Source organism: Xenopus laevis, chromosome 6L, assembly GCF_017654675.1.
Source record: "Xenopus laevis strain J_2021 chromosome 6L, Xenopus_laevis_v10.1, whole genome shotgun sequence".
NCBI lineage: Eukaryota > Metazoa > Chordata > Amphibia > Anura > Pipidae > Xenopus > Xenopus laevis.
Genome location: NC_054381.1, coordinates 77,815,578 through 77,831,282, shown reverse-complemented (window position 1 = coordinate 77,831,282; position 15,705 = coordinate 77,815,578). Strand labels below are relative to the sequence as shown.

At 39.3% G+C, this 15,705-nt stretch overlaps 1 protein-coding gene across 3 annotated transcripts in view; it reads left to right on the top strand.

Moving 5' to 3' along the window:
• The window catches only part of bag1.L (BAG cochaperone 1 L homeolog), a 33,436-nt gene that overhangs the window by 4,475 nt on the left and 13,256 nt on the right, over positions 1–15,705 (top strand). For all 3 annotated transcript variants that reach the window (XM_018267669.2, XM_018267668.2, XM_018267667.2), the window contains exon 2: positions 1,677–1,805. In XM_018267669.2, coding sequence (XP_018123158.1) covers positions 1,742–1,805 — 64 coding nt within the window. In that variant the 5' untranslated portion in view covers positions 1,677–1,741. The remainder of the gene's footprint in view (positions 1–1,676; positions 1,806–15,705) is intronic.

Here is a 15,705-nt window from a genome sequence, read left to right as displayed (position 1 = left end):
AACACACCAGTTAATAGTGCTACTCCAGCAGACTTCTGCACTGAAATCCATTTCTCAAAAGAGCAAACAGATTTTTTTATATTCAATTTTGAAATCTGACATGGGGCTAGATATTTTGTCAATTTCCCAGCTGCACCTGGTCATGTGACTTGTGCCTGCACTTTAGGAGAGAAATGCTTTCTCGCAGGCTGCTGTTTTTCCTTCTCAGTGTAACGGAAGGAGTCTCGGTGGGACATGGGTTTTTACTATTGAGTGTTGTTGTTAGATCTGCCAGGCAGCTGTTATCTGGTTACCTTCCCATTGTTCTTTTGTTTGGCTGCTGGGGGGGAAAGGGAGGGGGTGATATCACTGCAACTTGCAGTACAGCAGTAAAGAGTGATTGAAGTTTATCAGAGCACAAGTCACGTGATTGGGGCAGCTGGGAAATTGACAATATGTCTAGCCCCATGTCAGATTTCAAAATTGAATATAAAAAAAACCTGTTTGCTCTTTTTGAAATGGATTTCAGTGCAGAATTCGGCTGGATCAGCACTATTAACTAATTCATTTTGAAAATTTCCCATGACAGTATCCCTTTAATGTAACTGAATGGGTCGCAGTGGGACCTGGATTTTAGTATTGAGTGCTGTTCTTAGATCTACCAGGCAGCTGTTATTTTGCGCTAGGGAGCTACTATCTGGTTACCTTCCCGTTGTTCTGTTAGGTTGCTGGGGAGGGAGGCGGTGATATCACTCCAACTTGCAGTACAGCAGTAAAGAGTGACTGAAGTTTATCAGAGCACAAGTCACATGACTGGGAAACTGACAATATGTCTAGTCCCAAGTCAGATTTCAAAATTAAATATAAAACAATCTGTTTGCTATTTTGAGAAACGGATTTCAGTGATACATCTATGGTATTAGGGTCTCCAAAAGACCACATAAGGGAAGTGGCCCAGGTGCACTGCCCTGAGCCCTTAGCGTGGGGAATGTACAAACCGTTTACCAAATAGGAGCAGGCACTCAATGAAGGCAAACTTCCACCAGGACAGCAGTTCAAAGTGAAGAAAGTTTGTGTCCACAGCCTTACGCGTTTTGTGTCATAACGTGTAAGGCTATGGACACAATAAACTTTCTGGTGGAAGTTTGCCTTCATTGAGTGCCTGCTCCTAATTGGTAAACGGATTTCAGTGCAGCATTCTACTGGAGCAGCACTATTAACTGTGTTTTAAAAAATAAAAAACATTTTTTGCCATGACCGTATCCCATTAAGCAGTGGTTTATTCTTCTTTTAGACCCTTTCTTGACTATCAGAAAAGTATTGTTAAAAGGGGAAATATTGAACTTGGTATCATTCAGGAGACCCAGTTCAGTGTTTAATATATCTTCCCCTCAATTTGCCAGTTCATTAAAGGAAAATGATATATCTGAAATTTCTGTCTCACACACAGTGAGACATGTCTCATGATACCAAGCATAGACAACATAGTTAATCACAGGAACCAAACCAAGTGAGAGTTGCCATACTGTTAATGTACAGTTTCCAGTAGTAGAATCCTTGCTTAATTTCTTCAAATCATTTTTGAATGTAGCCTTTTTGCCTTTTATTCAGAAAGATGTGATTTATCTGTTTCAAAATTATTTCAAGCATTATTATATTATGGAAAACTTAAATTATAACTGACTTTTTCTTTGCAGGCACAGAAAAGCATACCCTCCTGGTGGTAAGTCCAGAAGAAAATGGTGAACCTACCTTACAGGACATGGCTTTGAAAGTGGAGCAAGTCACTGGGGTTCCACTCCACTCACAGAAGCTGATATGTAAAGGTACTAACATGTTTCACCAAAGACTCTGATGCTTACCACAGTCATTATCCAAACATTGCTTAGTTAGTATATCACTGCTAAAATTACAATATGGTTTCAGTAGTGTGCAAAAATGTTATAAGATTTTGCATTCCTGTAGGAAGAAATTAACAAGGTAAAATAACCTATATGGACTTCACCAGAACTGCAAGCGTGATGGAGTCTCAGTTTGAGAAACATGTACCTTGCTAATAATACAATCCTATTATGTTATTTACATTTATGAAAAAATATTATAAAATACTCCAATTATCTAAAATGGGCTGAAGACTGTAGGATCTAGTTGTCCCTAACCAGAAGAAAATTGTAATCCCTGCGTGGAGCTGATGTAGAATTTGTAGGTAGGTGGTACTCTTTTTTGGTAACTTTGCTGCTTATGCAGGTAATATATACATAAATCAAAATATTCCCAAATGGCACTCACATGACACTTCAATGTGTAGTTTTATTCAAGATCCCAGCAACGTTTCGGGGCAACCCACTTCAAGTGCCTAGTAGTCACATATGCTAAGCTAACCATAGATTCAGATATTTTTTTATATAACTGTTTTATTTGTTTTTAGAAATAAAATACATACATGTAACAGAGGTGACATATCAAGAACCATGCATTATCTATTTGTTGTTAAATTATGAACGCCTTTGCATTGTAAGTGTTTATACTCGATTTGCAGTGGTAGTCACTTGTCGCATTACCACTTTTTGGGTCAGAGTTGCACGGTATCATACATTTGGCATGTGAGTAGCAATTTACAAAGAAAGAAAGATGAGTGGAGGGGGGAGAAAGAGAGAGAAGGGGGAGGATAGATTCCTTTTCTGTGTCTGTTGTAGTCTTCTCAGGGCGGATCACCTTGCGTGGGGTTTGTGCATTGGAGGAGGAGGCGAGTTTTTTTTATTTATTTTTTTATTTATTTTTTTTTGCATTCATGAACTTTCCTGTAGTTCTCCCCTGAGGGAGGCTTCTGCCCACCATTTAGTGTATCGGAAGGGTGCTAGTAGCTTATGGTATTTTTGTCTCTTCAGTGTGTCTAGATATTTCTGCCAAATGTCAAAAAAGTGGGAACCTTTGGATTCTTTGTCCTGTAGTGCTAGTACCCATTGGAGTTGCATTGTGTATAGTAATTTGCGTTTCCATAGCTGTGTTGGGTGGGTTGTGTATTGGTCCAGAACTCTTGGATGGTCTTAACTGCAGTTATACCATTATGTCAGCTAGTCTATCACCTTTGATAGTATTGTTGGTGGGTGCTGAGTATAGTCCCAATAGGATTTGCGGATTTGTGGATTTGTCTGTGTTGCCTTAATATCACACAGGTTTGCGATATGTGACTGTACTAGGTTCCAAAGAGTGTTTAGTTTTGTGCACGACCACAGAGCATGCTCTAGTGAGGCCTCTGGGTGGTTGTGCACTTTGTGCAGTTAGGTGTCTGCATTAGGCCTATCTTATGTGCTATTTTGGGTGACAAATATGCCCTGTGGAGAAGTCTAAGTGCCGCGTTCTGGAAGTATATTGCAGATAGGGTTTTTGTACGGTTTGCGTACACTGTTATAATTTGTGTTGCTGTGATATTTGGTATGATACTTAAAGGGGTTGTTAGCCTTCCAAACACTATCTTCAGTTCAGTTGTTTTCAGATTGTTCTCCAGAAATAGACTTTTTTCAATTACTTTTCATTATTTATTTTTTACTGTTTTTCCAAAATCTAAGTTTAAAGGGGACATTTTATATAAACTTCATAATCTGATATATGATTTATCCTTCCTCAAAACAAGTAATGGTGCAGTAAATAAAATGTTTTGATAGCATTTTACCTCCTAAAGCTGTCGTTATATCTGAGCTGCAGAGAGAACCTCTCGGCTCGTTGTCTAGGCTGAAATGAGGTGTGGGAGTGTCTGTTCATTTTCTCACAGGAAGTGGTCACAGCATTGACTGACAGGCTGAACTCTGCAGCTGTAGCAGCCAAATGCCTCCCACCTTCTGTCCTGTGTGTGCACATAGCTGTCTTATGCTGCTGCCTGATCATTTAACCTATAACAGTATATTTTAAATGCTCAGCATAAAGCAACAGATGTTAAGTTTAATACAAACTATAAAGAAATATAATAGTAATATTTTCCTTTATTTAAAGTGCAACGGTATGGTCCGACTGTTCCTCAACAAATGTACATCAGTAACAAATGTATATGCCCAAATGGACATGATCTATAGTTCATAATACACTAACACTCTGCATATATTATTAAATGATATACCGTGTGCATTAGTACTGTTTGTATAGTCATCTAATTCAAGAACAGCTGCTGTAGGTGTGCGTTCTTTGCAGAGTAAAAAAAACACAGCAGAGATTGACAGAAATGAGTGAGCAGTGGAGGGAGGGGGAACAAACAGAGGGGAAAGAAATGAGCAGGGGAGGAGTGAAAAAAACCAGCAGAGAAGGGAAACGAGCAGTAAGAATGATCCAATTTGTAGAAGGAATTCAGGGACGGACTGAGAGTCACATCACGAACAGCACCTCCCACCTATTACAGAGGCCGAAACATCTGTTGGCTCCAGATACCAGAGAGTCTCAAGCTCCCCATAGACGCAACGATTCTTCTTGCCGAACAACCGTTTTTAGGGAAGCCCGACCAATCCTTCGAAATTATTGTGCGGTTAGTGGGATTCGAACGATCGTACATCTTACGATTTTTCGGCCATCTGTCAGGAAATTGATCGGCCAGGTCAAAAAATCTTTGTCGGTCCCAGTGCAATCTATCTATGTTTGCAGGGCCAAGCAGGCAGCTCCCCATTGTTTTCCTGCCAAATTGGTCTTTTTAGTTGATGGTAAATTCGTACGATCGTATGATCGTTCTGAGAAGATCGTGATCTCACGATCAGGATCTGATCTTTTAAAAATCTCAACATCTATGGCCAGCTTCAGACAGGAAACTTAGCAAAGGGGCGGGCTAAACACAGTTTTCGTGCTAATATGGACATATTTGTCCCAAAAGGTATTTCTTCTATTTTACATTATTTTATATGGTTTTCTGCGTTGTAAAAATATGGTATATGTCCCCTTTAAAGTTGAATGTCCCTGTCTCTGGTGTTTGAGTCTGGCAGCTCAGTAATTCAGGTGCAGACTCTAAACTGTTAGCATTTTGCAACATTTAGTTGATACATTTCTCAGCAGCATCTCTGGAGTATTAACAACGATTGTATCAATTCTAACAGCTGCCTGTAATGAAACTCTCAGATTGCAGCAGGGGCAAAGATAAGACGTGTATCAACTAAATGTATCAATTCAGAACAGATTACAGGGTCTGGGACCCCCCCCCCCCCCAGAGTTACATAGTTAAATTGGATTGAAAAAAGACAGTCCATAAAGTTCAACCCCTCCAAATGAAAACCCAGCATCCATACATACACCCCTCCCTACTTTTAATTAAATTCTATATACCCATACCTATACTAACTATAGAGCTTAGTATCACAATAGCCTTTGATATTATGTCTGTCCAAAAAATCATCCAAGCTATTCTTAAAGGCATTAACTGAATCAGCCATCACAACATCACCCGGCAGTGCATTCCACAACCTCACTGTCCTGACTGTGAAGAACCCCCTACGTTGCTTCAAATGAAAGTTCTTTTCTTCTAGTCTCTAAAGGGGTGGCCTCTGGTAGAGTGATCCTCTTTATGGGTAAAAAGGTCCCCTGCCATTTGTCTATAATGTCCTCTAATGTACTTGTAAAGTGTAATCATGTCCCCTCGCAAGCGCCTTTTTTTCAGAGAAAACAACCCCAACCTTGATAGTCTACCCTCATAATTTGTCTTCCGTCCCTCTAACCAATTTAGTTGCACATCTCTGCACTCTCTCCAGCTCATTTATATCCCTCTTAAGGACTGGAGTCCAAAACTGCACTGCATACTCCAGATGAGGCCTTACCAGGGACCTATAAAGAGGCATAATTATGTTTTCATCCCTTGAGTTAATGCCCTTTTTTATGCAAGACAGAACTTTATTTGCTTTAGTAGCCACAGAATGACACTGCCCAGAATTAGACAACGTGTTATCTACAAAGACCCCTAGATCCTTCTCATTTAAGGAAACTCCCAACACACTGCCATTTAGTGTATAACTTGCATTAAATTATTTTTGCCAAAGTGCATAACCTTGCATTTATTAACATTGAACCTCATTTTCCAGTTTCCTGCCCAGTTTTCCAGTTTAGACAGATCACTTTGCAAAGTGGCAGCATCCTGCATGGAACCTATAGTTCTGCACAATTTAGTATCCTCTGCAAAAATAGAAATAGTACTTTCAATGCCCACCTCCAGGTCATTAATAAACAAGTTGAAAAGCAAGGGACCTAGTACAGAGCCCTGCGGTACTCCACTAACAACACTGGTCCAATTAGAAAATGTTCCATTTACCACCACTCTTTGTAGTCTATCTTTTAGCCAGTTCTCTATCCAGGTACAAATACTATGTTCCAGGCCAACATTCCTTAATTTAACCAGTAACCTTTTGTGTGGCACTGTATCAAATGCTTTAGCAAAGTCTAAGTAAATCACATCCACTGCCATCCCAGAATCGAGGTCTCTAATTACATTCTCATAAAAAGAAATTAAGTTAGTCTGGCAAGATCTATTACGCATAAAACCATGCTGGCACAAACTCATAGTATTATGATTTGCTATGAAGTCCAGTATCTTATCCTTTATTAACCCTTCGAAAAGCTTTCCTACCACTAGCCTATAGTTTTGAGGCTGAGAACGGGATCCTTTTTTGAATAGAGGCACCACATTAGCAATTCGCCAGTCTCTCGGCACTATGCCAGATCTCAATGAATCCTGAAAAATTAAGTAAAGAGGTTTGGCAATCACAGGGCTAAGCTTGCTAATTACCCTGGGATGAATACCATCTGGCCCCGGACCTTTGTTAATCTTAACATGTTCTAGTCTCTTTTGAATTTCTTCATGTGTGAACCATGCATCATTAGTTGTATTACTAGAATTGGGACTGTTAAGAAGGAAACCTTCACTTACTGGTTCCTCATTTCTGTAGACAGATGAAAAATATGAGTTCAGAATCTGCGCTTTTATTTTGTTTTCATCAACCAGCTGACCCCCTCTGATAGTAAGGGTCCCACCCCTTCCTGCTTCATTTTTTTACTATTAACATATTTAAAAAATAATTTTGGATTTTTTTTACTGCTTGCTGCAATATCCTTTTCTATAGCAATTTAAGCTTGCCTTATAGCTTCTTTGCATGATTTATTGGCCTCCTTGTACCTTATAAATGTTTCGGCTGTACCAGCTAACTTGAAAGCTACGGAGGCATTGTATTGCCAATAGATTAGCTGCAATAGTGCAAGCTAGAATGCTATATTTATTCTGTAGAATGTTTTAATATACCTGTGTAAAAAGCTCTAGAAACTCTCTGTTTGTTTAGGATAGGAGCTGCAGTATTAACATGGTGTGACATCACTTCCTGCCTGAGTCTTTCCCTGCTCTGGGCTCAGATTACAGTAGAGAAGGGAGGGGGGCGGGGGAAGAGGAGCAAACTGAGCATGCTTTTGCCCAGGGCAATGAGGTTTAAGCTGAAGGCAGGAAGTCTGATACAGAAGCCCATGTTTACACAATAGAAGGAAAGAAATGCAGTGTTTCTTTTGACAGGGGACTCAGAGCAACATTACTTTGGGGGTTTACTGGTATATTTAGATGGACCTTTCTGATAAGGCTTACTTAGTTTTAACCTTTCCTTCTCCTTTAAAAGCACGTCTTTTCTTACCCACCTCAAAACCAACACTTCTATTGAACCAAAAAGGTTATGCTTTGCAACAACATTCCTTGCTTACAAGTGGAATATACTGACAAGTATATTTATTAAGCAGCATTTTAAAGACTTCCCATTTTTGTTCTGTGTTTAACCCTGTGAAAAGCATTTCCCACTTAATATGTTGCAGAGATGCCCTTATACTGTCAAAAGTTTGCATGTCTGAAATTTAGTGTTTGTTACTCCCTTATAGAATTGCTTCTGCAACAGAATCTCAAAGGAGACCATGTTATGATCACTATTCCCTAAATGCTCACCCACACAAATGTTAGCGATGAGTTCAGTATTGTTAGTTATTACAAGGTCCAAAAGAGAGTTATTCCTAGTAGGTTCTTGAACGAGCTGGAATAAAAAGTTGTCATTCAGCATATTTACAAACCTACTAGCTTTGTAAATATGCTGAAATATGCTTTAGGAAGGTGAAAAATGACAATTAACACTTCAATATTAGAGAAACGGTGATACATAGAAAATAGATAGCAATTAGAAAAAGTTATTTCTGGTGATCTATCTGAAAACAACTAGATGTTTGAAGATGAACCACCCCTTTAACCATCTCGATATTCCCTCTGTGCATAGGTTGTAATCTATTTTTGGTTTAATAATGGTGTATACTGTAGATTCTGTGAGTAGTCTTCCCTTGTTTGCCTTTATTAAAATATCTAGTGGGTTATTAGTTGTGGCTTTATGCCCCAAATTACCCGCTCCACATAGCTTTTTACCTGTAAGTATGCAAAGATGTGACTGTTAGCAAGGTCGTGCTTGGATTGTAGTTCCGAGAATTTGTATATTGTTCCGGTATTAAGATTAAGAAGTGACTGATCATTGTTAGCCATGTTTTAAAGTGGGAGCCTGCTTTGGTGTCTTGGAACCGGTTGTTGTTGTTTAACAGAGGGAGGAAAAGTGATAATTTAGACGTGCCAAATAGTTTGGTTCTGATTGTTTGCCGGGCTTGGATTACTGTATAGATCAGCGGGTTTGTTTGGCAGTGGGAGGAGATTTCTGAGGGTAAGGCATGAAGTAGATAGGATAAGGAGATGGTTGGTGTGAAGTTTTGGTCTCTATGAACATCAGTATATGCACTTGTTTTGCAAGTGGTACATTAAGTCCTCCATTGCTTTTGGGTTGTGCTAGTTTGGATAGTGCTATCCTAGGTTTTTTGTGTTTCCATATAAAGGCTTGTAGTTTTTTGTTAATTTTGTTTGTCTCTGTGGTTTTTATTATGATCGTATTGCTTGCATTTTATAGTATATGCTTGAGAAGGTGACCATTTCGAAAAGGTTACGTTTACGAATGTAGTTAATCGGCAGGTTTTCCCAACTTTGAAAGTCTTGCAAGGCTTTGTCTAACTTCTGTTATATTTAGTGTGTATAGCTGTGTTATGTTAGCTGGTATTTTTACACCCAGGAATTTTAAGTGTGAGGTGGTTTGTTGGAACATGGCGGCAGCTGCTCTTGTTTCATTGTTAGGGGGGGGCTCCCAACCATAGCAGCTCTGACTGATTTGAAACCCTGAGATGGCCCCAAAATCTTGTATTTCGTTGTTTGTGTGGGATTGCCATCACTGGGTTAGCTACGAAGAGTATGATATCATCTGCGTATGCAGATAGGTTTCTTTTCAGTTGTGCCTATTTTTACACCGTTGATAGATTCAGATATTAATCATTGTACGATGAGCATTCAGATATCAATTGTTCCATTTAATACACCGATCTAAAACTAACCAATCAAATTGTACGTGCTGGCAGGCAAGGGCTCAATCCACCAAGAACTTTCCATATTCGTTCCTCTGCAGTTGGCGGCTTTTGCTGCCTCTGCAGAGAGTCTGGAGGAGTGGCAGCCTCCTGGGCAACAAGGCGATGTGGCTGTTACTTTGGCCCTGCGGCGCGATCCCTCCTGCAAGAAAAAGTGCCCTTTTTTGCACACTTGCACACACTTATGTACACTTACATACATGTATACACTTCCACACATATTGCAAAATAAAAAAGTTAAAAGAGCAATCCACTACAAACTTAAAGGACCAGTAACATCAAATTTTTTTTAAAAAATATTTTTTTAGTATACAACTAAAAATAAACACCAAGACAAATTAAACTTTTACATTGCAAAGCCTTTATTAAGCAATAACTTACTGAAACTCCACTTCCCCTCCTCTTCAGAAAAGGCAACAGGGCGACCATCCATCCTGCGGTGCTCGATTTCTACTCCCTGGCTATCCTACTAACAGCATGTGAAGGAGGCTGAGGCTCCGCTCTCAGGCTCTGGGCAGGCATGGCCTAGGCTGTATCACTGTTGGCTGGCGAAGCAGGGTTTATAGTGGGGTTCGTGCTGGCTGTACGGGTCCCCTGGGGAAGGGGAGAGATGGTAGCCCCCCGAAGCGTTCAGGCTTCTTAGGCTGTTGGCCGTTAGTGCTGCAACTTTGCCAATTGGAAACCAGAAAAAGGAGCAACAGGGAACTGCGCGCACAGCACCTTCCCCATTCTGCTGCCCCACAGCCAAGGCTCTGGATCCCCGCACTTTCCCTGGCCCATGGACAGAGTGAAACAGAGCGTTCACAGCTGTTGTAAACTCATTTAAATATCTCGGCTGTCAATCAAATATTAGCAACCCCTCTATGCTTTAGGCATAGAGGCGGCGCAAGCAATTACTTTAACTTTCCATTCAGCACTTTCAAGATGTCACTGCTCCTCCCACATTCCCCCCTCCATTTAATTGTGTAGCCAGTGCATGGTGATGGACATCAGGTCCCCCAATCTGGTGCACAAACAAGATTCTGAGATGATGCAAGGCTTGCCTTAATAACAGTGTCCACAAAATGGCTCCTGCCTGTTTGCTATAATTATGAGCTCCCAGACTGATGGAGAAAAGATTCAAATAATTGATACAGTGTAATTGAAGTTAATTTTGCTTGACTAGTGTGATTATAATAGGATTTGGAATATTTTTTTTGGGTGATGGGTCCCCTTTAAACGGGCAATCTGTTTTTTAATTTGTGTAAATGTAAGTATGAAACGAATATGCACAAGGTACATTTTGGGGACCGTAAATGCCACATAATTAGGTAAACCTATACACATCAGGCATCAAACTGTTCAGTGTACCCCTGGCCTTCATATTTAGGGTGTTTTATCTTGATACCTAATGGTATGTGGGAGATAGGATGCTGCAAATTGGATGCTTTGAGGTGATTTTCATCAAAATCGGCCAACTTTAGGAAAGCTTTGCAGTTTAGTACTTTGGAGTAGAAAGCCATAGTTAACCAATTTTGATTCTGGAAAATGTTAACTTTCCAAAAATATGACTTTCTGGAGTTACCACACTTTTTTTTTTTTTTGTAACATTATCCTACATGAAATGAAGTAAATGTGGTGTTTTTGCAGTGGCTGGAATGACATAGCTTGATAGAACATATGGGGTGTCTTCCTTTTGGGGCCCATATAGGCTGCATACTTGGGTAAACCTATGCACATTAGGCATCAAACTGTTCAGTGAATCCATGTCCTTCATATTTAGAGTGATTTATCTTAATACCTAGATAGGAGATAGGATGCTATAGTGGAAGCTTTGAGGTTATTTTCTGAAATGTAATCAAAATTGCCAACTTTAGAAAAGCTTTGCACTTTGGTACTTTGGAGTAGAAATACATATTTTCCTATGTTGGATTTAGGGGGATGTGTACTTTCCAAAAATATGACTTTCTGTGGTTACCACTCATTTTTGTAGCTTTATCCCACATGAAATGCATGTGTAACTTTTGCAGTGGCTGGAATGACATAGCTTGATGGATCATATCTTCCTTTTGGGGCCCCTAAAAGCCAAATACTTAGGTAAACCAATGCACATCAAACTGTTTAGTGTACCCATGGCCTTCATATTTAGGGTGATTTATCTTGATACTCAATGGTATGTGGGAGATAGGATGCTGCAAATTGGAAGTTTTGAGGTAATTTATATGTCAGCAAAAAAAACTAGTAACTTTAGGAAAGTATTGTGGTTGAGTAGTTGGGAATACAAAGACATATTTACTTATTTTCTATTAGTTACAATCTGTTCTTCCCAAAAATGTACAGTTGTTTATGGTAAAGCCACTGTTAGTGGAGATTTCGGCCTTGAAATCAGAATTATTTAGGTTTCCGGAGCAGCTCTTTGGAAACTTGGTAGTTTTTGACCTATACAAATCCGAAATCTCCACAAAACTATATATATTTGGTATTGCCATGTTCTGGAGCCTTTCCAAATCAGTTGTAATTTCATGCATTAAATAAATGTTTCTACTATATCTGTTTATATTATGGAATATATGATATATTTTTTTTTTTTTCAGAATTTTTACATCAAAATTCTAGGATATTTTGAAAGTTAAGGTTGTTCTTTTTCAGGGTAAACTTAAACAGAACCTGTCACAATTGATTTAACACTAGGAAGGCAGTAAAACTTTTAAAACAAAACACTTACCTCAATTTATTTAAATTAAATCTCACTAAATATCAATCTATAACTACTTTTGAAAATGTCCACAAGATACTGATTGTGCCCTGACTTTTCTGAAAGTCGGGAGAGCAAGGCAACATGGGTAGAATCAGCCTTGCAGACTCCTCTTGTGATATCCCCAGTATCTGCAGGGGGTAGAGCCTGGAGGACTCCAGCACGTGAATTTTAGTTAGCCATTGGAAGAACAAAAGCTCTGAACAGAGAACCAGGACATGGTTTATCACCATGGAAGAGGGAGGGGGTGGATTTCAGATAAGGGGCTCCTTTTGCCAGCGTTACAGAGCAAGAGTAGCAGCTAAAGTTTAACCATGGGTAATGGTGCGGCTGCTTTCTGCTCTTTATGTAAACAATTATTCTTGACAAGGAAGTAATTATCTTGATCAGAGCTGGAATGGAAGTAGAAACATGTGCTTAGGGCACAAAGTGCCTATATTACTATAGGTTTGTCCCTTCTCTTTGCCACCCCCAAAATTATGTAAATGTGTTGATTTTGCAGCACCTGAAATGAAAGACCATGTGGGAGGGGTCATCATTTTAGGGCCCCTATATGCCACGTGCTTAGGTAAACCTATACACATTTGGCATCAAACTGTTCACAGGCTTTCATATCTGGGGTGATTTGTCTTGATACCTAATAGTATGTGGGAAATACGATGCTGCAGGGTAGAAGTTTTGAGGTGATTTTTAAAAATGTAACCAAAATTTAAAAATTGAAAGGTTTGCGGCTTGGTGCTTTGGAGTAGAAAGACATGCATAACCAATTTGGATTCGGGGGATCATGTACTTTCCGAAAATATATGGTTTTCTGGGGGTGAATGTACTTTTTTTTACCTTTGCCCCCCCCCCCAAAAACTATGTAAATGTGTTGATTTTGCAGTATCTGGAATTGCAGAACTGATGGCTCAAATAGGGTGTCTACATTTTAGGGCCCCTATATACCACATGCTTAGGTAAACCTGTACATATTGGGCATCAAACTGTTCAGTGGACCCCTGGCTTTCATATTTGGGGTATTTTACATTGATACCTAATGATGTGTGGGAGATATGATGCTGTAGAGTGGACGCTTTGAAGTCATTTTTCAAAAAATTCACCAATTTCTATAAAACATTATAACTTTAGGAGACGATTGCAACTTGGTAGTTTGGAGTACATAGATATATTTACCCATTTTTGATTCACCAGAATCTGTTCTTTCTAATAATGTTGTTTTCTAGGGTAAATCTTCAAGTTATTTGTATATGTACTGTTGGCCCCCTTTCTATCCTCTGCCCTGGTGGCTCATAATGTTGAAACAATGTAAGACAAGCCATCTGTTTAACAGACCTGTCTTTGCTGAGGAAGTAAGACTTTTGCAACATTGTTTAAAAAGTTAAGCAAATGCTGCTTCAATAGCAATTTCTTTTACAAATAAGAAAGTAGTCCCCGGAGAGCACAACACATCTTATGGCATCATGGTATGTTTATTGCAGGAATGTCATGCACTACATGTTTCGGCCAAACAGCCTTCCTCAGGATCTGGCATGGCATGATGCCATAAGATGTGTTGTGCTCTCTGGATACTACTTCAATTTGGAATCTTGTGCAACACCCACAGAAGTGTTGAGAAGCACCCTACCATACACTAAACCTAAAGGACAAGTCTGTTTCCATTGATATCATTTATATTTTACTTATTTTTGACTATAAGCTAAAGGGTTAAAGTAGGAAAAATAACAAAGTTTTGGCCATTAATTGACAGATGGCAATCTTATGAAACTTATATCCCGGAAATATTAGGGACAGTCACCCATGAATATCATCAGATACACAATACATACAAGCGCAATTGAGGCAACTGTTGGCATGGTCGAGCACACCTCCCCCAACTGTCTGGGCCATCATTGAAAACATGATTTCTCTAGACATATCTAATAACTTACGCATATGGTCTTACAATAGCAAGGATATCACTAGGAAATGCCTGCTTCCAACTACTCAATTGACCTTGAAATCATGGGACAAATTAAAATACCAACAGGGCTTGATGTCACAGTGGCCCTTAATTACAAGCTATCTTCAAAATCCCAGGTACATATGTTTCATTCTGCAAACGGTGGGGACAGACAGGCCTATGTACAGTAGGGGAATTAATTAACAATCTTACGCTCCAGGAACTGAGAGATTTAGCACCCCAATCCACTCTATACCAGTTTAAATACTTTCAACTTCGCCAAGTTATACACCCGTACTTAACTGCTGCAAGGTCAAGCGCAAGTACAGTTTTTGAAACCTTAGCTAAACGGGGAATGCCACAAAAGCGACTTATTTCTAGGATATATGAGCTTCTTAATGAACCTCTAGCCGCTAGTCTGGGGCAACATACCTATATGAGTAAATGGAATAATGTACTTCAAAACAATTTGTCTTCAGTGGATTGGTCAGAAATTTAGAAAAATGCTGGATGAATGGTTACCTGTGTTAGACAGAAAGATCATATTTATAAGATATTGATGTTCTGGTATTACACTCCCGATAGGCTCCATATGCTTTTACCTGATCATTCACCATTATGCTGGAGAAATTGAGGAGAACAGGGTACACTTCTACACATTTTTTGGGAATGCCCAATTATTCAACCAATGTGGCTAGAGGTTAAGAATGTATTAGAGCAGGTTCTGATAACCCAAGTCCCTTTGGATATACCTACCTTTCTTATATGCAGACCATGTATGGGCAAAAATTGGCTAATCATATTCTGACAGCTGCATGAATCGAATATCAATAGCAGCCAAATGGAAGGCCCTCAATTGTCCAATCATCCAGGAAATAATTAACAGAGTGAACGCTAACATCGTTTGTGAAGCAAATATAGCCTATTTACAAAATAACACCTAACATCTAAATACTTGGTCTATCTGGGAAGTAAGAGGTTTTGTTTCACTCAATACTCCCCTAGCTGATGGATTGACCTCATAAAGCTAAGCTGTACCTTGGATCTTGATTACCTATCAGACTAGTACATCTGGGGCAAATTGGAGAGGCTTCAGATGGGTTTTTTTTTTTTTTTTTTTCATAACTGTTTGCTTTTGAATCTGACCTGTATACTAAGGATCCATTGAAAACTCACTGAACATTTGTCCCGTGTGGCCCCTTTTAAGTCAACTAAAGAGAGCTGAAAAGCAAACTGGGTTCTGTCCTGTTATGTTAGACATCCAGTCACTCCAGCCTTATAGATTACATGTTTGGCTAACTATATTAGAAACATTTTTTTATTTTGCACAGCCTATCTATTTACCCAGTTTTTATTTTTATGCTGAACGTTTCCTTAAAGGCTTTTTGCGCATTTGGTAGATTTCCACAATATAAACTTATGGGCCTTTTTTGTGTTAAAGATATCAAAACACTTCTGTTGCCTTTCACTGTGTAGAACGAGAATTGCCTGAAAGTACAGGTTGGTTGCTTTTCTAGGGAAACCCATATGAAATACTCACTAGAGCTGTTCATTTGACACCTGAAAAGCATTAGTGGTGCCTTCATAAAAGGGTGGCAGCAGGAGACAACTGTTAAATTTA